The sequence below is a fragment of the Selaginella moellendorffii genome, unplaced genomic scaffold (genome assembly GCF_000143415.4).
Source record: "Selaginella moellendorffii unplaced genomic scaffold, v1.0 SELMOscaffold_62, whole genome shotgun sequence".
Lineage (NCBI taxonomy): Eukaryota > Viridiplantae > Streptophyta > Lycopodiopsida > Selaginellales > Selaginellaceae > Selaginella > Selaginella moellendorffii.
Window position 1 is genome coordinate 779,373 of NW_003314323.1, and position 24,461 is coordinate 803,833.

The window sequence follows — 24,461 nt, forward strand, 5'->3', positions numbered from 1 at the left end:
TGGAGAGGGCTGATTTTAGTCTTCAACTTCCAGCAGCATTACTTTGACGACGGCCATAAACAAATGGACGTTCGGTGGCATGGTCGTCTACATTGTTCACGTATGCACACTCTTTTCGTTGGAATGTGTTTCTGATTGTTTCCTTTTATCTTGTGTGTTGTTTTGCGCAGCTGATATTTGAGGATCACTTGGCCCTAGACATTGATCGCAAAGCGTCACAAGAATGTGAGTGACATGAATTATCTATCTTTACTTGGTGGAAGTATTTACTAAAGCTGTTTCTGTAGGCACGGTGGCTCTAAATAGTCACCCAAACCTTGATACAATCTGGAGCAAGAGAGGCATTTTTATTGCATCAGATGCGACTAAGAAGAGGTGTCTAACTCTTGAGAAGTTGATAAACTCTCCCAAAATACAGGGGGCTCTGGGAGCTGGCGCTGATGAAATAGGCAATGCTATGGTCAAGGCGATTGTAGTTGGTGGTATCGGGAACACAAAGAGTTATGGTTTAAAATGGCGAAAAGGCTCATAGCATATGCAATTTCCAAAGGAATAATTTAAGAATATATTCTTCTTGGGTGCATGGATCTGAATGCACTTACTAGACAACTATTGGACTTGAGTTGCAACGAGAGTGCCACCACCTGGCTTCCAAAATCACCTGGTCCAGTCATTGGGCAGCATGCCAAGAGAGGCCTTTAAAATACAGCCAAGGGTTAGGGTTTTAGCAGGGACAACCCAATGCTGGAGATATGGCGCGATCTATGCCGGGAATGCTTTTCTTTGCTTCCTGGATCAGGGCGTGGAAGCGAATGTGATTGAGAGTAAAATGGGCGACGTCATCCGGGCATAGCAGAAAAAGAAAAGTCCGAACTTATGGATGTCGCCAGCATTCCTATTTAAGTTCATATAACGTTCGCTAGCTTACTTTCACATTGAATTTGAGCCCAGATGATGAGATTTCTTAGGAGATTTTCTTGGCTTTCCGAGGAAGAAACTTTCTAGCATCGACAAAAACAGAGAAATGCCAGCTGAGGCAAATGCCGTAAAACACTACGACTCGATGTAAAAACATCCACTACTCGCTCGATCAAAATCCCTGATCCTGGGTCCTTGACTGTCCCAGTGAAGACAGAACCAAGCTCTACCTCCCAGTGGGAACGACAGAGCTACGAGAATGCCTGTGCGTTTATCTATGAGCAAATGCCACTCTTCTATACTCTTTGAATTTTCCATTAACAAGTAGCCATGAAAACTAGGGCTTTTGTGGCGCTCCCAGAGCAGGGAGTTCTTCTCTACTACAAGTTCGTCACGCTGCCGGATCCCGAAGCGACCAGGGACTGGTTCGAGCGATCGTGTTCTTCGCTGGCGCTGCTGGGGAGGATACGGATTGCGCCCGGGGCGTCAATGTCACGGTATGTGAGTGGCATTCTCTGGAAATTCTTTGTGTTCTCACGGATTCTTGCTAGGTCGGAGGCAGCATGGAATCGCTGAGGGAGCACATCGATGCTGTTGCGAGGCAGGAGCTGTTCCAGGGATGCGATTTCAAGCTCGCTGCGTGCTCCCGGCCTATGGATCGCGATGCCGCTGCGAGCTGTGGTTTTGATTCCTTGTCCGTTCGTCTGGTTGAGGTAATTCTTTTCTCGCAAGTTCTTGCTCGAGCAAAGCTTTTTTCGTTTTTTCGGCTTTTTAGGAAATCGCGTGACGCTTGGTGTATTCCCTTCTCCATCGCTTGCAAATGCTGGGAAGCATCTATCGCCAGAGCAGTTCCATGGAATGCTCGACCAAGCAGGTTTTGGTTGTTTTCTTTCCAACTTACAAGATTTTCATTCGTGCAGGGAGCTTGAAACAAAGCAACGCTGCCCCCCAAGATACGCCAGTACAGTGACTTGCCTGCTTGGATAGACGAGCGCGCGGAGCAATTGCGCAACAAATCAGTACTGATGTATTTCTTTCTAAGTCGTTTCTTTCATTCATTGTGTTATATGCTTTTGCATTTGTTGCAGGTATTTCACTGGAGGTGTCCGGTGCGAGATGGCTTCTGCTTACATTCGTAGCAAAGGAGAGGAATTCGAGAACGTCTACCAGGTTGTTTGGTTTTCTCCTGTTTGTACGGTGGATTCTAACCTCGTGCTACGCAGCTTTCTGGTGGCATTCAGCGGTATCTGGAGGCATTTCCTGAAGGAGGATACTTCCATGGGAAGAACTTTGTTTTCGATCATAGGTAGTGCATGCATCACTCTTACTCGGAAGCTGATAAGCTTTGGCTGGCAGGATATCAGTTCCATCGCTACAAGATAAAACTGTTGGCTGCTGCTATAGTTGCAAATCTCCCTACGATGACTATACTCCACGGCTCCGTTGCTCCATGTGTCGTATGCTGGTACTTCTATGCGAAAGTTGCAAGGTAATTCGTATATGATCTTTGTCTTCTCTTTACCTTGCATTGTGCTTTCAGGCGTCAGTGCCTTATCTCTGCGAGCTGTGCGCTGCTAATCAGCATTCTAGTGAACCAGTAGAATCAGGACGTGATAAATGTGAGTGCTTGTCAAATTTTGATAGCAGACATATGACCCACCGTGAACAGGCTCGAAGTTAAGGATACTGTGCTTGCACGGCTTTCGTCAAAACGCATCAAACTTGAAGGGCAGGCTCGCATCGCTGTCGAAGAAACTCAGACGTACAGCCGAGTTCGTCTTCATAGATGCTCCTCACGAGCTTCCGCTGCTCTATCAACTTCTCGAGGACGAAACGAGGCAAGAACCTACAGCCCAGCCGCACAAGAAATTCGCGTGGTTAACCGATCCGGATGGTCCGAAGGCTAGCACACAAACGTGGACTCCAGTACAGAAGTCTTTCAATCCCATGCAGTACCAAAAGCAAACGTCGGGTTGGAGCGAGAGCTGGGAGTACCTGGGACAAGTATTGGCTGATCGCGGGCCATTCGATGGCGTTCTCGGGTTCTGGCAGGGAGCGGCCGTGGCTGCCATACTTTCTTCACTCAAGGATGCTGGACTGATCGACATCAAGTTCGTCGTGCTGTGCTCGGGGTTCGTTTCGCCGGTGCTAGAGCAACAGGTGTTGGGAGGATTGATCGACTGCCCTTCGCTGCACATTTTCAGTGGGAAAACTGGCTATGACCGGCAAATCTCTTGCACGGAAAGCGAGAGATTGGCTGGGAAGTTCAGGCCTGACTCTCGAATGGTAGTTCGTCATGACTCGGGGCATATAGTTCCCACTCGACCGGACTACCTCGAACAGTACTCCGAGTTTTTCAAGCAGTTTCTATGACTTGTCTTTAAAGTTCGGACGAGGATTGTGACGAACGCCTGCCCGCGCCCCGCAAGTTGGTCGAGCTAGAGATTTTTGGAGCGATCGTATGGATTGCGTACGGCCAGCCCTGTCTCTCCAATCGTGCCTGAAGCAGGCGAAGATGATCGCACAGATGATGCTAACAAATCTACATCGATCCATAAATTTCAGTGTGTCTTATAGTTGGCATCTTAATGTTTGACACAGTAAATACTGGTAAATATGAATTAATAATTGCTTAAAAGATTTTAAAATTTGTGAGGTCCAAGCACGAAAAGGCCTTGGAATTGGAACTGAGTCCCTCTAGCACTAGCTTTGTATTAATCCATTTTATGGCAAAATATGCCTCTCCACAAGACTATTCAATCCAATGTCTGAGATTTAAGACTAAATTGTTTGAGGGTTTGAGCCATAAAAAAGGAAATGCTCCATAAATTTGAAGTCACTGTGGTCGACCGTTCCCCGCCAAAAGTATGCACGTCCATGTCTGCATGCTTGTGAAGCAAACCTACGAGAACAATTTCGGCATCGAAGTTGAGACCGAGTACTATGTGGATCGACTGTCTATAAAGGATCAGATTGTGAGGGACAACAGCAACGATAATGACCCTTTGACGACGCACCAGACGAGAACACTGTGTCATACACTGGCAACAATGGCGGCGGTGTCAGCTCTTTCTACCACACCGCTGCTCTGGTGGTGTGGCCCAAGGATTGCAGAATGGAGGCGCTATGCTACAACAGTGAAAGTGTACTGAAGTGGCTCGAGGAGCAGCACAAATGCGAGCCTGGCCGGACGAATGGGGATTTGGAGCGATACTTGACAAGTAAAGTGGGGTACAAGACGCATTTTGAAATTCTGCCAGATTTTTGCGTCAAGCACGACTGTCACGACGCAGCCTGCTTGGTCATGAAGAAGTGGGGGATGACGCATGGCAACAGCAGCACAGGGTATGGTTTCCGTACACTTGGTTCCTTTCCCGCTAGCAGCTTGGTCCAAGTAGCTAAAAAGTGGGGAGAGAGCAGCTTTCCTCACATGGAAGAGTTTTGGGAGAAGACATTGAATTGAAGAAGCTTTGTGGGAGAGACAAGCAGAGAAGCCCTACCCCGACAAAAGATATGGGCCCTATGGAAAATATTATTAAGTCAACTTTGCACAGCGAAAGGAAGGAAAAGCTGGCTAAGCTCCAGCACGAAGGAAGGAGAAGTTTTCTGGGAAGGGTGTTGTGACGCTCGAATCGGATGTCACTGCAATGGCTTTGGGAAGGAAGAGATTCATCAACGATGTTGACCTGAAGAAATCTATGGCAGTGAGATTAACAGTGCTGATGCGCTTGTGCTGCTCTTGTGAGGAAACTGGAAGATTAATTGGGGGCTCTTGGTTAAAATGAAAGAAGCAGCCGGGCTGTTTGGCTTGAAGAAGGATGAAAAGGTGACGCAGCTCTTCTCGGAACTTTTGTCACGAGCACTGAAATATAGTAGTCACAACAAGAAACTGGCTGAAGTTGCAATTTGGCTGGGCAATGAGGAAATGGTGAAAGTTGTAGTAAAGTATGCGAGAAGTGGTAATTTTAACGATGAAAAAGACGATAGCAGCTTGATTGAGAGTGCCAAGACATGGGACGATGTTGCTAGAGACGGGTTGAAGAAGGTGATCAATGCTAAAATTTGCTACTTTTTGGGCAATGGAGATGAAGAGGTGAGTTGCAGCGACAGGAGCGATGATGAAGTAGATGAAGAAGACGAGGAGAAAGAAGAAGGAAACAAACGATGCAAACTAAACCCGAGGGCTGAGCGTGTCGAATATGAGCAGAAAAGGATAGAAAACTAGGGTGCCACGATCTGGAGACTGCGTAAGCTCTTGAACAATTTTGCTTGATCCTTCAAACAGCATATAATATTGCAGCACTTGCAATAAGATTCTCAAAGGCTGAAGTGTCGTTAAGTAAAACTCCATTGAGGAATTGCGCAACGACACATCTGCGCATCGGATCTCGGCCTCCGGCCAAGTGAAGAAGAGTTTTGCTTGCAGAAAGAAGCCATCTGCTGTTCAAACGCACTGAGCTCGTCATCCCATCTCGGTAGGCACAATATCAAAAGCCGGAGCACAACTCTCTAGTGTCGTTTGTAAATAGGACTCGGTTGCCGTCACTTTCGATTTCTGGAAGTGCTTGCATTATATAGAGAAATCCCACGAGATCCATACTGTGAATCTGTGAAGCTTACATAATGTATTGGCAAGTAAAATTGCAAGTGATCATAAGCACACTATATGACGAAACCGTGCTAGCGATCAACGTAAGCATCTGGACTGTAGATGCAGCCTGGAAGGGACTGTTTCAGAATCTAAGCATCTGGCTAGATTGTTGAAGTTTTGGATTATGTTATCGACTTGGAAACTTGTAGGGAGCCAGCCTGTGTCTAAGGCTGGATTTGTTGCTCCTCTTGGTCCTGCTCAACTGCCATGGGCTCCTGTTCTGATAAGAAAACTGCATTACTAACCTCGTGTTGGTATGTTTCAGATGATCTAGTTGCATGCTTGACATACTTCAACAACGCCTTGGCGCCTTAGTTGCACCTTTTCTTTTGAGAGCATGCAAAGAACATCTTCAAGCTGTCATGACTATAGTTGATTATGGATTCTCGAGAGTTGATTCTTTCTGTTCTTTCAATACTGTGAGAATCAGATAAACACATAACCATTATAGTTGACTCTGGATTCTTGAGAGTTGATTCTTTTTGTTCTTTTAAAACTGTGAGAATTGCGATTGACTTTGTTGTTGTAAAAAGAAAATCCGTATAAATAAAATGACTTTTATGTATAAAACATAGCATTATTTAACTGCAATGCAACAAAAAGGAAGTGGAAAGCTATCTCGCTTCTTTGCTTGCAGCCAGCTCAGCAAGTCTTTTGAAAAAAAACTAACTTTGCGAAGAAGTGATGGTGATTTCGATTTTTCTGGACACGAATACCTTCGGATTTCGAATTCAGTGTTAAAAAAACACAGGCATAGAATATTTTACAAATATCCAATTCTTATGCCCCACATGGGGCATCATGCCCATAGCAATGACCCATGCTATGTATGGAATGGAGCCATTCATGGCCAATAAGCCCATGCATTCTAGCAAGTTGTTAATGTTGCAAACCAAATGGACAATCAACCAAATTCCATACCATATTACCTTATCTAGGGCATTATGTTTTCACATCTTGCTTTTGGCATTCATGGCAAAAGAATTGAATTATCCTTTTTTGGCACACCTCTTTTAACATAGTGTTCATAATAAATGTAAGTGAACTTTATTTAGCTCCATTGCAAAGCCATGGATATATATTGTCTGGAGTAATGTCTCTAATACATTTTATTGAGTTTATCCTTCGTTACCATTGATTTCCAGTATAGTTCTCTCAACATATTAGTTTTGTACCATGATGCTTAGAAGATTTGCATATGACTCAAAAGTAGGTTGAAGTCTAACCAATTCGATGAATTGGTGGGGCTCATACTTCAATTGTGTACTACGCAAAGGTGCATAGTGTTGATGTTTAGACTTGGAATTCTCTCAAGAAGAGCATGTAGAAGGAGATTTGAGAATGTGGAAGTTGCAATTGCATGCAATAACATTCAGGATAACAATAGACACTTTCAACATTTTCCAATTATAATTGTTTCAAATTGAATCTGGAGTTCTCTCAAGAGGAGCTTGCTGAAGGAGATTTGAGAATATAGAAGTTGCAATTGCATGCAGTAACATTCAGGTGAGAAGAGCAATAACAATAGACACTTTCAACATTTTCCAATCATAACTATTTCAAATTTTAAAATTTGTAAAAAGGGTTTCCAAGTATGGGGCAAAATTATCCAATGTATACTGTATGCTGTGGCTGAAGAACTAGAGTTTTCAGGGATTGGAAGCTCATGCTCACTTTGGTAAGAGTAGATTTGTGATGGTTTCCTATATGCTCTAACCCTTTTGCAATGTTTGAGGTTTTTGGGTTTCCTCATGGCATGGCAAATTGGAGAGGATTTTATGACTTCTTTGAGGCACAACAATGGATCCAACAAGGGACAAAATTGAGGATTCTATATGATGTTTCCTCCTTTCAAGGCTCAACAATCCCTCTGACAAGGCAACCCAAAACTACTTCTAATGTTGTGTTAATCACCGAGGGGAAAAGTCCCGCTAAAGAAAGTGATAGTAAGGGATATATTACTGCTCAAGATGCAAGCGAGGACAAGTTCACAGACCTAGAGGGTGATTTTAGTTCTACTATGAAACAGGTTGAGAGTTCCTCAACCGAGGATGGGCATCATATAGCACCCAAGCTCGATAGTTTTGACCCAGATCTTAAATTGGGAGCTGCTTTGGAAGCTATAATGATTACCCTTGGTGAGGCAAGCATAAGCCAAAAGGTACCAAGGGCCGCAAGTGCTTATAATGGGCATTCGTGGAATATTTTGAATATTCTTACTTTTAACTTCACCAATGAACTAAAAAGAGTCTCTTTCAAAGTGTGAAACATATTTCAAGACAATTATCTATTTTTATTGTGAAAGTGTCTAGATTGTGGTACTTCCATAACATCAGCCCAATCCATACAAGCTCTCTAGATTTTGGAGTGCTTGGTGGATCTTGTGTTTGGTCCACTCTATTGATAGGTATGTTAAAGGGAAGAAAACTTCTCGTGTGCTTGGGAAATTGAGTAGATGATGTATCTTATCTCTCAACTTGGATCCAAATAGGCTCTCTTGGTTGGAACTCTGGAGAATCAACCACAAAGTGATGGAACTTGGATAACTCTTTCGGGCTCATATCTATAAAATGTTCAAATATACAAGAGTTTTAGTTGTTTGTGAAAGTAAATAGTTACCTCGAATGATGTTCACAATCCAGCTGTAGAATTTCTCTCCAAAATCCTGGTCAAAGATCAAGCAGTTGATGAACTCTGCAGAAGGAATGGTCGTCCTTACCCAGAAGACCTATAACAAAGCATCTGTCCTAATGAGTGAAAGCCTACCTAGCAATGCTAGACTCTTGTAAGGCTTTTGATGAGCTTCCATGCGCATTGCGTGTTGGAAGCCATCTTGGAGTAAGTCTCCCACTATATTTGGCTTGATGAATAGGTAACGCCAGACCATTGCAACCACACATGCCTTCACAGCTTGCTCATAACCTTCACCAAGTTCAGTGAGTCTAGACTCAAGCACTGCATTGTAATTGGTAATTGCAGGGTTCTCTAGAATGGAATCCACAGACTTGCACCAATTGCCCTCCTCCTTTAAGCTTGATGCACCTTGCAAATGGTTGAGTGCATTCCAAATATGTAGTGCGCATGCCTTGAAGTCCATCTCATATAGTCCTCTTCAGGCAAGTCGTCGGTCATTCTCATCTGGAACCTCTCCAGTTGCAATTGCCAATGTTGCAATTGTACACCCGCGAAATACTTGTGTGTTACATTCGAACGCTTGGAATAACAACCAACCCATAAAGACAGCATGTGCATATAGAAATAAGGAGCATATAAAACTTGTGCTATAAAATTAACTTACCACATCCTACTCTTCTTGTCGCAACGTCCTAGAATGCACTGGCATCTTGGGATGCCAATACATAGCTCTTCCCTAAGCACAAATAGTCCATGCGTTTGTAACATAAAGTTACTCTAGTGAGCCAAATGAAAATTAGATTTACCGATTTTGGAATCTAGTGAATAGCCTCTCTAATGGCTTTTGCATGTGGCCCACCCACATCTATTGTGGCTTCCTCTCATACCAAAGCTCCTCCAATCTCAGACGCATAGACCACTTTGTAATTCAGTGTGTGTAGATTAGTATTGAAGGTGAATTGGAAACAACTGAATTCATTGTTTGGTGCAATCTGGAAGGATAAGTGAGGGAACTCCAATTCATAGGCAATCCATTACTTACCAGAATGGAGACGGCCTCAAATATGTATGAGTAAGTCTGCATGGCCGAAGCATGGCCTTCTTGATGCAAAAACAGGAGAACTTACAATACAGTGTTTCAGTAGTGTCAAATAGTTCTCTCAATTGTTGTGCAACTGAAAATAATAAGATGGTACTAAGTGCTAAGAAATAGATACACATACCTCTTCTCAATAAACCATGTTATTGTGGACCCAACAATTGAAGGAGGCACATTAATGTTTCTTTCAACAAGGAGTTGTTGGATTGTGTTGTTATAGAACACACCCTTGTACTGTGCTTCTAAAAGGCCAAGCTGAAGGAGAACACTCTCCCAATCCTACCAATGAGGCATAGTTTGGTTGAAAAGCACGTGCTAAAGAAATATTTCACCACCAACCCAATAGAACTCAGGGTATTTAGCAACAACATCTAGCATCTCCTTGTCACTTGTGTTCTCCACGCTAAAGCAACCAAGAAGCTTATGTTTCAGCCACTGCACATGTGAGAGAACTTTAGCATCCCCTGTGCCCTCACCTCAAGGGCTATGGTGGCATCCTGTAAGGCAGAAACTTCCTCATGTTGCAACACGATGAAGTTGGCACTATCCTAAGTGGTTAATTGAACAGCTTCATTAAATGCATTGGTGGCATTAGTCCATTGTTGTTGATGCTCCAACAATCTACATGCAAACGTTAGTTAAATTTCGAATGCCACAATTTTCAATTATCTTACTCTACTGTAGAAAAGTTGTCAAGCAACTCCATAAGAGTAAGCGGACTGGAGCTACTTCCCTCTAGAAAGGGGGGTGGAGGCACACCATGGTTTTCAAGGCCTGCGCTGTCACTATCATACACTATTATTGGCCTATCTGCACTCAGAAATTAGAAAATGAAGGAAATATTTATTTATGTTAATACTTTTTACCAGCCACATGGCTTGGAGCCACTATTTCTGGTGACAAGGATGTCTCCAGAGATCCTTGGTGCGGTTCATCCTCACCATCACCTTGTTCTTTGACTTCAGTAATGTTCATGTTGTCTTGTGTGGGGAGAGTTTCTTCCGGTAATGGAAGAATGTCCTCTTCATCTGCAGAGTATTCTTCTTCATTATTCTTATCTTGGTTTAGTTTTTGCGTGGTTGGCCTCGAGAGAAATGGCTCTATCACTAAGAGATCATCATTTGCAATCAAGGTATTTATAGCAGCTACAACTGCAAAGACCACAATATATATTTGTGAGGAGGGAACTTAAAAAAAATAATGACTTAAATTTATGAACATCCTTCTCCTTGAGTGCTCGGGCTTGTTTTTGATAACTTAGCCAATGTTTGTCACTAAAATACTCCATAACATTGTATAGGTATATTATTGTTGCCTAGTTGCCATTGGCCTTGTTTGCTATAGCTCCCCATGATGTTTGAGGAGGCCAGTAGCAAGGCCGGATAGAGCTGAGGCCAAATTTTGCAGACTCGGCATGGGCCTCACCACCATTGGATTGCCTTGCACGTTGGACAAATGCTCCTGGGTTGGTCATAGATGAAGGTTGGATTCCTGAGGCTTGGAGTGATAGTAAAATCACATGTTGGGCCATATCGGGCTGGAAAGGAATACTGGAGTATAAGCCACCCCATATGAGACACTCTAGGAAGTCCATTGTCAACTCGTCAAGTTTCGTCACTTTCACAAATGGCTCTCTTTTCCACCCATACAAGTGTACATGCCAAGTCTTTGGGATTGCAATCCACTTGGTGACAAGAACTGTGGTGAACGGTCGGGGGACCAAGGGTGTCGTAGACGACATCCCACCAATGACTTTGGATCGACTGCCACAACGTCCATGACGACAAGATAAAGACTGCCGATTGTTATTAGCATAAGTGTGCATTGCAGCCACAAGTGGTGAGAGAGTCTAGCATAGTGAAACTGTCGCGAATGTGACTTCAAGTATCGAAAGTTACTTGCCAGCCAGTCCTTAAGGACACTCTTACCTTACTACCACGATGGCAGGAGGTCAGTATTGCCGGTTCCCTTTATTAGCCCTTTTTGTTCAAGTGTTAGTAAACTGGACTTTGCATCTGTACTTAGCCGGATGAGCATAAGGAAGGAATTCCTAAGTGTCTATTTAGCTGAGCATACTTGGCCTAGCTTGTTAGTTCTCTTTTGCTCTGTCTTGCACTGGCTTGACAAGAACCCTTGCGTATTGAGATTAATCCCTCAATATCACTACATGATAGCTTACCGTGTCTGCCAAACACCCTCGCTATCATGCCCTTTGTGTTAGTCTCAATTCGGTCCCAAATGCTATTTATGGAAAGTGTCCAGATTTGCTCATTTGGCATATCTACGGAATGTAGAGATTGTCTTGAACACAACAGTGTTCGTCCCATGTCCAAATTTGCAATCTAGGGACATTCCATATTTAGTAAGTTTCGAGCTTGTCCTAGAGACTAACTCCTGATACTAAGGGAGGCTTGGGGTGAAAGCCCAAAGCATGTGTTCCTCAAGGGGGGGGGGGCTATGGGGGTTTCAAATGTATAATAGAGATAGTGGGTAGGTTGAGTATGGCCGACCAACCTAAGGCATAGTTTAGCTCCCGTTTGCGTGCCTGTCTTTGTTCTACGTTTAGCTTAGGTTTAAGCCCAAGTTCCATTCCATGCTAGCTGGTGGAGTACCCATATCCTCGCGTTAGGCCACTGGTATGCCGAAATAGCGCCAGACTCCATTTGGCTTCGTTTTATGTGCTGGTCCTAGCATTGGGATGCTGGTTGCTCCAGGACTGTTCCAAGTCGCTCCGGGCTTCTGTCCCTTCCCTCCTTGGGCTGTATGCTTGAGAGTTGCTCTGTGGTCCGGTTCCATCACTCCTTGGCTCCATGCTTGGGAGTTTGGCATCGTTCCTTCATTTAGTGGCCCAAGGCTTTGAACCTCGGGTTCCACACCACGTTCCTTTGGACACGTGGCATGTGACATGTGGCATTTGTCATGTGGCACAAAGAGGGTTTAGGTTCTGCTTCGTGGTATTATTCTATGGTAAATCACCATAGGATAAAGGGTCAAAACCACATGTGCTACATGAGTCAAACAAATTCAAAGAAAAAAAAAGTTGAAGAATGCATGGGTCATATTATACCTATGGCTCACATGGCAGCTTGCCTTGAGGGTCAGCTTGAACATATCTGGATGTTGAAGCTCCACTAGATGATGATGTCGATCCTTGGGAGTAGTTGTGGAATGCTGATCGGGAACTATAAACTTGCTGGTGTGGCGCAATTGTCAACTCACCCTACGCAGAAAAACACATGGAAAAAAGATGGGTACAAATGAAAAACTTACTAAGCTAGACCACTTGTTACTTCGGGAGGTAGATGGCTAGGTATTGGCACTTGTACCAGTGGATGGAGTTGCATAAGTTGTAGCGGTTGGTGGAGTTATGGGGCTGGTAGTAGTGGCACTATATGGGCTTCTGTGAGTACGTCTTGTAGTTGGTGTTGGTGGCAATGTTCCAGATTGGACAACATTGTGGGCATAAGGCATTCGGACTTGCTCATTTTGGATGTTTGGGCTGTTGCTTTCCAAGGAAGGCGAGGAGAACGAAACATGCTAGAGGTTCCGCATATATTGTAGTGTATGCAATGTTAGGCAGTGCTCTGCTTGCTCAAATGTAGTTGGGAGTTGTGGATGGGATGCTATTGGAGTTGATGTCCCTACTGCAGAGCTTGGAAAATCAAGTGGCTCACATGTGTCTCGCGAGACTGTTGGCTATATCAATTGCGGAACATCGAGTGCTTGGCTACATGCTCGTGAGGTGTTTCCTACATAGTGTCTACTGTTGTTGAGGCATGTGGCATTCTTGCTTTGAGCCTAGAAACCACAAGGGATTGGTTATGCAAACTTGATCAAGGAGAAGCTACCCACCATCGCAGCTATGGCACTCTTGCTTGGGCGGTGGTCCTGCAATCGAAGGAGTGTGCACTAGAAGCCCTGCCTCCGGTTAGATGACGCGAATCGATTAGAAAAAATGAATGAATCATCGACAAAAATTATGTCATAAAATGAAATCGCCTCATATCCAAGACACAATTAATATGGGTGGGACTTGGTGTAAACCCTAATCCTGAACGTGGGAACCCTAAAATTGAAGAAATCAAGAATTGAATTTAAATTTGAAATGTACTCTAAAGAATACTCAGTTTTCTCTGAGTATGGCTAAGCATAATTTTTCCAAAGCTTGTCGCTTCACTAGTGTTGCTGTAGGCAAGGCACTCTCAATGTAAAGTGGTAGATCTACACCTGCAACATCAACCATTGCACATTCCATTTCTAAATCCAAATGAAGTAGATATTGTTTGTCCAAGTTGAGTCCCTCCCGATGTATAAAAAATACTTGGTTTCGAACAGTGCCAAGAGCCTGTAAGGTAGTTAAGCACAACGAAATAAATTTAAAGAAATTGTTCTATTCTTGCTCTAAAGATTACCTTTGACAGAGTTGCACCTTCGACATTGGAGAGAAATGGTCTAGGAAGGTTTTCAATATCTTTTCCACAACACCGGCATAATCTTACAAATGCACAATTTATAAAGAATTCTATAACATTACCAAAATTCTTACCCAAGCTCTTGTTCCATCAGTTGAAATAAGTTTGCAAGAACATGAGATAGTCTGAAGTAATCATCACATCAATATAGACGGACTTCATGGAGGTTCTAGGTTGCAACCCAGTGTGAAATGTCCTTCTTGAGGTATGGAGCAAAGACACAACATAGACTTTGGTTGTGCCATGGATTAGATACATCAAGAATTCTTATGTCTTCCAAAAACCACACCATGTGCTCAAAGAGCTCTCTTCACAAATGCTCTATGCATTGCAAAACAAATTTGATTTAGTCTTTATTTGGAAAAACTCTAACACTATGAGTACTTGGTTACATGTTGATGTCTCATGTATGAAGCTCCTAGCTGTAGAACCTTAATAGCGGACCATGTCCTTCTCAACTTCATTGTGCTCTGGAGCATTGTTGCTCTGGATCCGCTTGGGCCTTCCAAATTGATAAACAATCTGTGCATATGTGTTGAATATTGCATGGGATTCTTTGGAGGTAGCTAGCTCACAAACTACAATATAATAAGTTGCACCGCAAATAATGGCATATATATAGAAACCATAGCTTACAAACTCGCAATATGCTACAATAAACATGTTACCACATATGTTGAAATGAAAGAATATTCACAATCTATATGGCAAACAGCATAAGCCTCTTCGTTCTTATAAATCTGTCGTCAAATCCTTGTCATGTGCCTCTGTTCTAGCATAGTTGGATCGTGAGTGGCTAAGGCGTCACAAATTTGGCGTCAGCTAAACCAATATCCTCCACTTCGACAGGTAGATTGGGAATTGATAATTCCCCCAGTTTGTGCCACCTCGAGTCATAGCATTGTTAGTTCAAACATGATGAAGTACCTCTTCGGGTGGTACTTTATAATATACACCTCTCCAATTTGGATTGACAAGCCGCATATATTTGTACAGTGTTGGCTTGGAAATTCTAAGATAGCATGCGAGGTAAGCAATAGTCTTAGTCTTGAGGATCTTCAGGTGCATCCATGTGCCAAATGTGGTTGGACTACCAAATCCCCTCAATCACAAAAAATTATGGAAAGCCTAAAAACGTGCAAATCATGACTCTAGGAGGCTAGAAACTAAACAAACCTCTAGGAGAGCATTATTGACACTATCCACACCAGAACCACAGTCCGAATCACTAAAATTGGATGGAAGGCCATCCACCTCGTCTTCCAGTAAACCTAGAAGAAAAAGTTTCAGTGACACAAATTTGAAGTAAACTAGGGAGAGAACTATACTCATGGTAAGAACTTGAAAGAGCAATCAAGTAGTAAATCAAAGCCACTTCCAACATTGCCCATAAAAACATTTGAAACCAATCACTAGCAAAACAAGTTACTTTCCGCATTTGCTACCAAGAAACATGCCAAATAACAAAGCACTAAAGCAAGGCGCTAAGGCAAGGAAGCACCTCCTAAACCCTATGACCTAATGAATCCCTATGTCATGGGGTCAAACTTGATGATATGTGGCATCTATGTATAGCACATTGTTCATATTATGGGGACATCATCGACCCATCAGGCTAGCATCCATGGGGTATCCATGAGGCATCCAAATGACAGTTAATGCTGAACCAATAGAAAATTGCCACATGGACACTATATTGTGAGTGAAATCTACCACAGTAACACTCACCCTTTTATGAATTGCACACCATACAAACAATGTTATTCACAACTTCTAGCATTTGTGCTCTGCTGCAAGGGAATGGTATGGGAAAGAATGTGTCCTTTTGGTACTAAAATGCCATGATTTATTGCAAATGTGTTGGTGATAAAGCCAACGTTAGTTGGGTGTCTTTTAAGTTGCAAGAAGGTGTGAAACACAAAATCCCTAGGCCCCAAAGTGGAGCCGGAAGGGTGCCATGTGGTGGTGGCCGAAGCGAAAACCAAATGAGCGTAACACGTTTGGTCTAAAAAGCTCCGACTTGAAAAGGTCGAGAGTGGGAGTGGAACTCCTAACGAAGTGCTTGAGGAACGAGCACAAAGCGAGCAATAAGCGAGGCTCCAAAAAAGGGACCCAGAAAGAACCAACACATGACACGCAGAAGTGTCCGAGATGGACCCGAGATGGAGTCCGAGATGGAGCCCGAGATGGAGCCCGAGATGGAGTCTGAGATGGAGTCCGAGATGGAGCCCGAGATGGAACCGAGACCGAGACCGAGACCGAGGCCGAGACCGAGGTTGAGTCCGAAACCGGAACCGAGACTGAGTTCGAGTTTGGGTTTGAGCCCGAGTCTGAGTCCGAATACTAATACAGGCAGTTGAGTGAAAGCCCAAAGCGATCGTTCCACAGGGGGGGGGGGGGGGGGGGGGGGCCCCCCTGGGGTTCCAAAAGTATAGTAGGGAGAGTGGGGGTTGGAGCCCAATGGAGTCAGTTTGGCTAGAAAGGGCCAGTTTGGCCCAGGAAAGGCTAGTTTGGCCCAGGAAGGCCATACCCAGTGTTGGGTGATGAACTGACCACTAGGAAGTCCAAGACTAGAGTGAATACGGACCGACAAGCGGGGTAGCTTGGTGAAGTGTTCAAAAGTTGGCTCTAGTTCCTCCGGGAGATCAACTGACCGATGCTCCCAGTCCAAGTGTGGGTGGCACTACCTACTTGGATACCTGGTGTGGCTCAACGGAACCTCGCTCTAAGCCTCTGGCTAGAGCACCCAAAGGCAGAAGGCGGGAAGAGTACCCATGAGGCCCGCGTAGGGCCATGGTGGTGAGGAAGTCCTAGAGGACCGTGGGACTTAGTGGTTGGGCCTATGGGCCTCGATCCAGTGGCAGTGTTGGTGAACACGGCCATGGGCAGAAAGGGACTTGGTGAAGACTGGAAAAGGGATATTGGGGAAGGTTATTCCCCATGTCTGTGAGCATCCTAAGGATGCTAAGGAGTGGATCTGGAATGATCACTCTTGGACGGATGGCCCAGTCCTTGAGAGATGGGACTGTGATGTAGGTGGTGTTAGACTTCCGGTGTGACCAAGGTAAAGGGGCATGGCCTTAGCATAATGGGCTGATATGTCAGTGGTACCTTGGGGTGTCGGTCATGGGATTGGACACGTGGAGCACTTGGATCAAGTGCAAAGGTTGAGTGGCGGGGATGCCATTCTCGGGGCTAGCAAGCCCAAGTCTGAAATAGGACTTATGGAGGTTGTGAGTGAGACTCCTCCAAGTGGTTGGAGGTGTGGTTAAGTGACTAAAGTAGAATGGAAAATTTAGTCGTTTACAGAAGGCAATGCTATGTATTATGAAATCAGAAAGACAGTTGGTGGTGTCAACTTGGTGTTTGATTTGGTGACATAAAAAATTTGCAGTGCTAGCTATTGTACGCCTTTTGAGTTAGTCATGCCTAAATGCCGACTCTTGAGTAGCACAACAGCCTCAAATTTGAATTCTCTACATTCATCCTTTTGTCCCTTCTTGTGTGACATTCTAATGTTTTGCATCAAGTTCTAAAAGACCTAAATGTAGCGGAAGACACTGGTGGAAAATAAATAAATCATTTAAAAAGAATCAAGCATCATCTTCAAGCTGGCCACTTCAGTCACACTTCAGTTGCTTAGTTGGGGGCCATTTGGGCACTTTGAAATCCAGGTTTGGAAGGGAATCCAGGTCCACTAGGGACTCAAACTTGAAAGCTTCTGAGGTGTCCATAGTATGGATGGCAATGGCATCAGTAGTGAGCGAATCATAACAAATCTCCCCAATATATAGCTTGTCCCCCTTCAGTACCGAAAGCTCTTGAGACGTCCAGAGTGGCATCGGCATTGAGCAGTATGTGGGCTGTCCACAGCTGGATGAAGCTCTTGAGAAGTCCAGAGTATTCAGCAAATCTCCTGAGTATGCGGCCGGTCCACTGCTAGATGCTCCTTCAGTACCGAAAGCTCCTAAGAGGTCCAGAGTAGGGAGGGGGATGGCATCAGCATTGAGCAAATCTCCCCAATATGCTGCCTGTCCACTACTGGATGCTCTTTCAGTACCAATTGCCCCATGTGCCAGATTCAAGCCAAGACTAGTTACTATATCCCACCGATCTTCACCTTGGTAGGCGCTTGGAACAGCACCATTGCTTGATGCTCCCTGGGCTCAAGCTAGACAATCAGTCTCCTCTGCCCCTCTTGGAATCCACTTTGTTGCTGCCGCCTGGAAAAAGAACATGGGGAGCATTCCTTCTTTCGCCCCTGCCCCTACCCCTACCCCTCCTAGAATCCACTCAGCTACTGCTACCGCTGCCGCCCCTTCCAATCCCACCGATCCCACTACATCTAGTCCCCATAGTGGAATTCCAAAAGCCAATGGAATTCCCATTGCAATGACGGGAGTGGGGGAGAGTAGCGGAGAGCCAAGTACCTGCATTGCAGCTCTCGCCTAGTCCGCTAGTGCCGTAAAGGAGATTATCAAAGAGCCAGGTACCACTTGTGCTGGGGACTCTACCACCTAGTCCATTGGCGCCATAAGGGAGAGTATCGGAGAGCCTGGTACTGCTCGTGCCGCCTGGTCTGCTGGCACCATGAGGGAGAGGGTCAGAGAGCTGTGCACCTACATAGCAGCTCGCGCCACCTGGTCCGCTGGTGTCATGAGGGAGAGGGTCAGAGAGTTGGGCACCTACATAGCAGCTCGTGCCGCCTGGTCTGTTGGCATGGTGAGAGAGAGCGTCAGAGAGCCGGGCACCTACATAGCAGCTCGAATCGCCTAGTTCGTTGGCACCGCGAGGGAGAGTATTAGACAATTGGGCACTTGCATAACAGCTCTGTCCGTTGGCACCGCTTGTGCCGGACTCACTAGCTGCACCCCTCCAGTTTGGAATCCTCGATTCATAGCACCCCTTAGACCTAGACACTCTGGGCAATGCACAAGGCGATGCGCCATACTCCCCAGGCAATTTGCAGCTTGCGCTCGGGTGCCAGCCTGGAATGCTGGACTCATAGCTTGCCCTAGAGCAGCTTGTGCCTCCATTGTGCCTCTATTGCTCTTTGTGGGACAAGCAAATCTCCCTAGAGTATGAGCTCCTGTGTTTTTCTCACCATGGCTTAACCTAATAAAAAATGTGTTGTGAAGTTACATTTATCCCATAGTATATTCTAAAGAATATTTTTCCTTTGTGGTTTACCTTGCTCTACTCCTTGTAGACATTGAATATCAAGTATAAAAACTACCAATGGCACAGAATCCTCATTTAGAAAATCCACAAATGCTAGAACAACAAGCTCGTAAAAAATATGATAAGAGAGCGAAGAAGGAAGAAGAGCTTAAGAAAAGGCATTAACATCAGTCATAAAACTCTTCAGTCGATCAACAACATCAAAATCATATATCTGAAACTTCAAAACCCACCAAACAATACAATCAATCAAGTTCTTCCGCTTCAATAATGAAGTAATAGCAGCATAATCACTTTCAAATAACGTCCGAGAACCATGTAGATATCCATGAAGTTTCTCAAAACCCCAAACTGCTGCTAAACACTCTTTCTCTGTTGTGGAGTAGTTCACCTCCACTAGTTGTAATGTACGGTTTATATATGCAATGGGATGGCACTGACCAGGCACACTCACCTTCAAGACCAATAACAAAAGCATCAATGCGCAAAATAAAAGGTCAAGTGTAGTCAAGATATACCAAAACTAGAGGAGTCGTCAATAGCTCTTTGAGATCCACGAATGCCCACTCACAATCCGGAAACTAGATGAAAGATGACATTGATGACTTCAGCAGCACTCGCAATGATGTAGTGTGATTAGAAAGGTGATCCACAAAATGGCCGAGATACTGCACCTTGACTAGGAAGTGTTGCATATCATTTACACACTTCAGAATAGGGAACTTTAGAATAGTTACAAGTTTATTAAAATCAACTTGTAAACCCTCACAGGAAATATGGTACCCAAGATAAATTGTGTCCTTAGACCCAAACACGCACTTCGACTGCTTTAGCTTTAAACCAACATCTCGTGGCCGATCCAACACTTTACAAACATCACAAATGTGCTCTTTCCACATCCCCTCTGAATGGATTAAGACATCATCAATGAAATCAATAATCACCTTTGGCATATCGCAAAGAATTTCGTCTATCATCCACTGGAAAGTTGCTAAAGCATTGTTCAAACCAAACGGCATCACCAAGAACTAGTACAAACCAAATAGTGTATAAAAAGTAGTCTTAGGAATATTTTCTTTGGCTATCGGTACTTGCCAATACCCAAAAGCAAGATTTAGATTGGTGAACTAATGATTTCGCCCCAGACGATTGAAGAGATCAACAATATGAAGAAGAGGGTACACATATGGGATTATCACTTTGTTTAACAAACGATAATCGATGCAAAAATGAATACTCCCATCAAGCTTCATCACAAGATGAAGTTCACACGCCCAAGGACTTCACAACTTTCGAATAACACCCTTCTCCAACATTTCCTTGATATTTGCACGTAAAATTTTGATCTCTTTGGGTGACCAACGACAAACAGAAACCTTGATTGGACAAGCATCCCTGTTTGGAACCGAATGACATGTGGCAATCTTGGCCCTAAACGATAGATCAATTTCAAAGAGATCAAAATACTCCTTCATGAGCCGGTCAACTGCTGCAACACAAATATTGTCGAAGGGATCGAAAAAGGGAAGAGCAGAACAAGATGGAAACATAGGAGGAAGTAGTGAGGGGACAAAAGTAATAGAAACAGAGGTAAAAGCAAAGGGACAAAGAGGTACGGAAGTGAGAGGAATGGATGAAATATATAAAGAAGTATGAGATAAGGGGGAGAAGCCTCAAAGTCACATTTGGCATGATTACACTACAACTAATCTATACCAAAGATGAAGTCAAAAGCCCTACTCAGCACCACCCACAATGATTGTAACCCAAGCTGAAAATTGCCCACACGCACAACTAAGTTTGCCTCATCCCATGTACATGTATATGTATGGCCGTTGCTATAAAAATGAAAACTGGCTCCACCACACGACACAAGTGTAGAAAACAACATGTGGCAAAAAATTGAGCAATAGAAAATAAACTCAAACATATATCAACCAATACAGACAAAATAATAGGAGACCACTTGTTATAAAAACAAGCTTGGAAAGTAAACACTGGATGAATTGGTGCCGAGTGAACCCCTTGATGATACTCCCGAAAAAAAGATGGAAGGGTCATTGACTTATTCATGCAAAGTCCCTCTATTACTCGTGTGACTCTTTGTTTCCTAAATGCATCTCGATGTCCAGATCTTCCACTGCAACAGCACCAACAGGACGTTGTTGATGCCAAAGTCTCCACCTAGGAAATGATGGCCGCCAATCTGGAAAATGCAGATAACACTGATAAATATGACCAACTTCATCACATGCCCAGCAATGAACATCACAGCCATGACCACGGCCTCGCCTTTGTCCTTGGACTTGAGCAGCAACAGCATCAACCTCCATTGGAATAGGACCATCACTCATAGGAAGTGGAGCTGAAAGACATGCAACGAGAAGTGGAAGAGGTGACGTCTCATAACGTTGTGCCAAGCGAAGAGCATCGTCAAAGGTGGCAAGAGCAATTGCATGCATAAGTCCGACAAGATCTTGATGAAGTGTTGGCCACAACATTCTTAGCTCAAGCCACTCTGATATATTTGGCTCCGCACGAAGCAAGAAGTTTCGGAAACGAATGCCAAATTGCATCACCGACTCAAATGACCCTTGACGAAGACGATGCAATTGTTAGAAGGCATCATCACAATCATTGGCATGTCCAAATGTAGGTTTGAAGACGTCTGAGAGAACACTCCAATCCCCACGAGTGGCTATGCTCAAACCATTATACCAATGCAATGCTGTCCTTTGGAGACACGTGGGAAACTTACACAAACATCAAGCATCATCCCAAGAATGATATGTGGCAATCACCGTGAAGTGATCAAACCAATGGTACACATCATCCCTGGCATTCATGGCACGTGGTACAACTCCTCTTGCTCTTGGTGCCAATCCTCGCATTTGGCCGGAATTCTTTCGCGGGAATCCTACCATTAACTAAGTTTAGTTATTCAATTGCAATCGCATAGCATCAAACAATTGTATTAACTGCTGCTCCAAAGTCAAAGGAGCAGGAGATTGCTAATCTGCCATGAAAATGAATGAAATGGAAGAGCAAAAGAAGAGAAATGGAAAAAAGCTAGAAAGAAAGGGAGATCTAAACAATGCAAAAAGCTAGATTTAAACCAAAATCTTAAAAGGAAAGAACAAAAGAAAGGAAATGGAAAAAGCTAAATCCAAAGGATGCAAAAGCTAAATCTAAACCAAAATCCCAAATCCAAGCACTCCTCAGAGACAATTAAAAGTGCCCCTTAACACCACCAATGTGAGTGCATGGAATTATAGAAAGGGAATATTGAAAATGTGCATATCAATTAACCTAAAAACCTTCACTTATATATAAGAACAAATGGTCCAGATTGAAACCAATCCGACAGTTACCAAAATCCCATTATACTAATATTAAAATCTGACATAATAGCCATACACTTGGACCTCACATTTCTTTTTCCTTTTTTTTTGGTTTGTTTCACAAGAGGTGGTGGCAGCAATGACTCACACATTCGAGTGGGACCAAAGCCTTGTTGTACCTCTGGAGTGCTGGGTTCAAAGGAGCTCACTCATTTATCAGTACAGGCCTTGCGAGGTTTCATACTTGATGGACTTTAAGGATGCAAGCTTGTAGATTGGCCGTCTGATCTACATTGCAGCATGACCATGTCGAGCTCCAGATGCTGTGCTCGACAAGCAAGTCGATCGTGGAGCACGCACAGTCAGTGACAGTGGGAAGCAGCGACGAGTGCCAGCTCTACTGTGCCGCCCCTGCCGTTTTCGGCAAGGATTTTAGCGGCCATTTCGTGCAGCTGTGCAGGAACGTCCAGTGGGAGCCGGATGGGGTCCCTTGCTCGCAATCTGAGCTTGGAGAAATAAGGGAGCTGGCATGGAGAGGGCTGATTCTAGTCTTCAACTTCCAGCACAGAGTTCTGGAGCATTACTTTGATGATGGCCATAAACAAATGAGTATTGTGCTGTTCGGTGCCATGGTCGTCTACATTGTTCACATATGCACACTCTTTTCGTTGGAATGTGTTTCTGATTTGTTTCCTTTTTTCTTGTGTGTTGTTTTGCACAGCTGATATTTGAGGATCACTTGGCTCTAGACATTGATCACAAAGCGTCACAAGAATGTGAGTGACATGAATTATCTATCTTTGCTTTGTGGAAGTATTTACTAAAGCTGTTTATGTAGGGATGGTGGCTCTAAATAGTCACCCAAACCTTGATACAATCTGGAGCACAAGAGGCATTTTTATTGCATCAGATGCGACTAAGAAGAGATGTCTAACTCTTGAGAAGTTGATAAACTCTCCCAAAATACAGGGGGCCCTGGGAGCCAGCGCTGATGAAATAGGTGATGCTATGGTCAAGGCGATTGCAGTTGGTGGTACATATTATGATTGGGAACACAAAGAGTTGTGGTTTAAAATGGCAAAAATATTTAGATGGAGTTATGAGAGGCTCACTGCATATATTATAACATATGCAATTTTCAAAGGAATAATTTAAGAAGTGCATGGATCAGCACGTCATTGACCTCAGGCCTTTAAAATACAGCCAAGGGTTAGGGTTTTAGCAGGGACAACCCATTGCTGGAAATATGGCGCGATCTACCGGGAATGCTTTTCTTTGCTTATGGCGGGGATGGTCTAAAGTTGAGTTGAGCTCAATTCAGCTCAAGTCAATGCTAGTCAACATAGTCAACCATAAGTTTTATAAGGAAATATTAAGTCAGAAAAATGTTATTCTTTGGTGAACTTGAAATTTATGAGTTTAAGTATCAATGGTTCAGAGAGATTTTTATTTTTTGAATCTTTCTATACAATTTCTAGAATTAGAAGTTCGTCTGAACCCATAGAAATTTTTGGGCTTTATTGGTCCCAAATAAAATGGGAATATTGAAGTTCGAATGAACCAGAAAATTTCTATTGTCCATTTCAACATTTTAACATTTCAACAATTGACCAGAAATATATAAATAATTCGAAACACTAATTCACTCGTTCATTCTTTAGGGTTTACAGAGATGGGAAGCAAGGAAGACAAAAAATCTGTAAGTAGTTCTAGCATACAGAAATGTGAGAATGTGAATTTTGTTTCACTACCACAATCTCCATATTACACGCTTGGTCCTTATTACCCATCCGGAAATGTGGAGACCATTGTCACTATTGATAAAAATGCTCCTATTACTTCCGAAACAACAATCCAGAGCAAGAGAAAAGAAGAAATGGACAGCACAGTGGAAAGCACTAATAAATCCACTCTATAAACCTTTCAATGGCTTTTGTAATCCACTAAAATATTATAAAAAAATGTAAGTTTTTTATATATATCTTATTCCTTTTGATATGTTTTGTCTTTCCAAAGATATATGATGTAGACAAATCAAAGAATTAAATCTATATATGATTTTGGGATTGAAAGGTAATCTTGCAAAAAGGCATACTCGCGTGCTTGTGTATATTCGCTATTATTATATATGGCAGGCCAACTATATAAAATAAGGCTACATATTA

At 43.5% G+C, this 24,461-nt stretch overlaps 1 protein-coding gene across 4 annotated transcripts; it reads left to right on the forward strand.

Moving 5' to 3' along the window:
* Positions 1-1,267: 1,267 nt before the first annotated feature.
* On the forward strand, positions 1,268-3,326 carry LOC9644587 (rhodanese-like domain-containing protein 6). Of its 4 annotated transcripts, XM_024689601.1 has the most exons (9): positions 1,268-1,415; positions 1,470-1,631; positions 1,694-1,792; positions 1,839-1,945; positions 2,007-2,088; positions 2,142-2,224; positions 2,275-2,407; positions 2,459-2,537; positions 2,588-3,326. In XM_024689601.1, coding segments are annotated over exons 4-9 (1,083 nt in total). In that variant the 5' UTR covers positions 1,268-1,415; positions 1,470-1,631; positions 1,694-1,792; positions 1,839-1,943; the 3' UTR covers positions 3,292-3,326. The 4 variants fall into 4 exon arrangements, with proteins under 4 accessions (XP_024545369.1, XP_024545368.1, XP_024545367.1 ...); XM_024689600.1 differs by having other exon boundaries at positions 1,268-1,419; positions 1,694-1,945; XM_024689599.1 differs by having other exon boundaries at positions 1,694-1,945.
* The last annotated feature ends 21,135 nt before the right edge of the window (positions 3,327-24,461 follow it).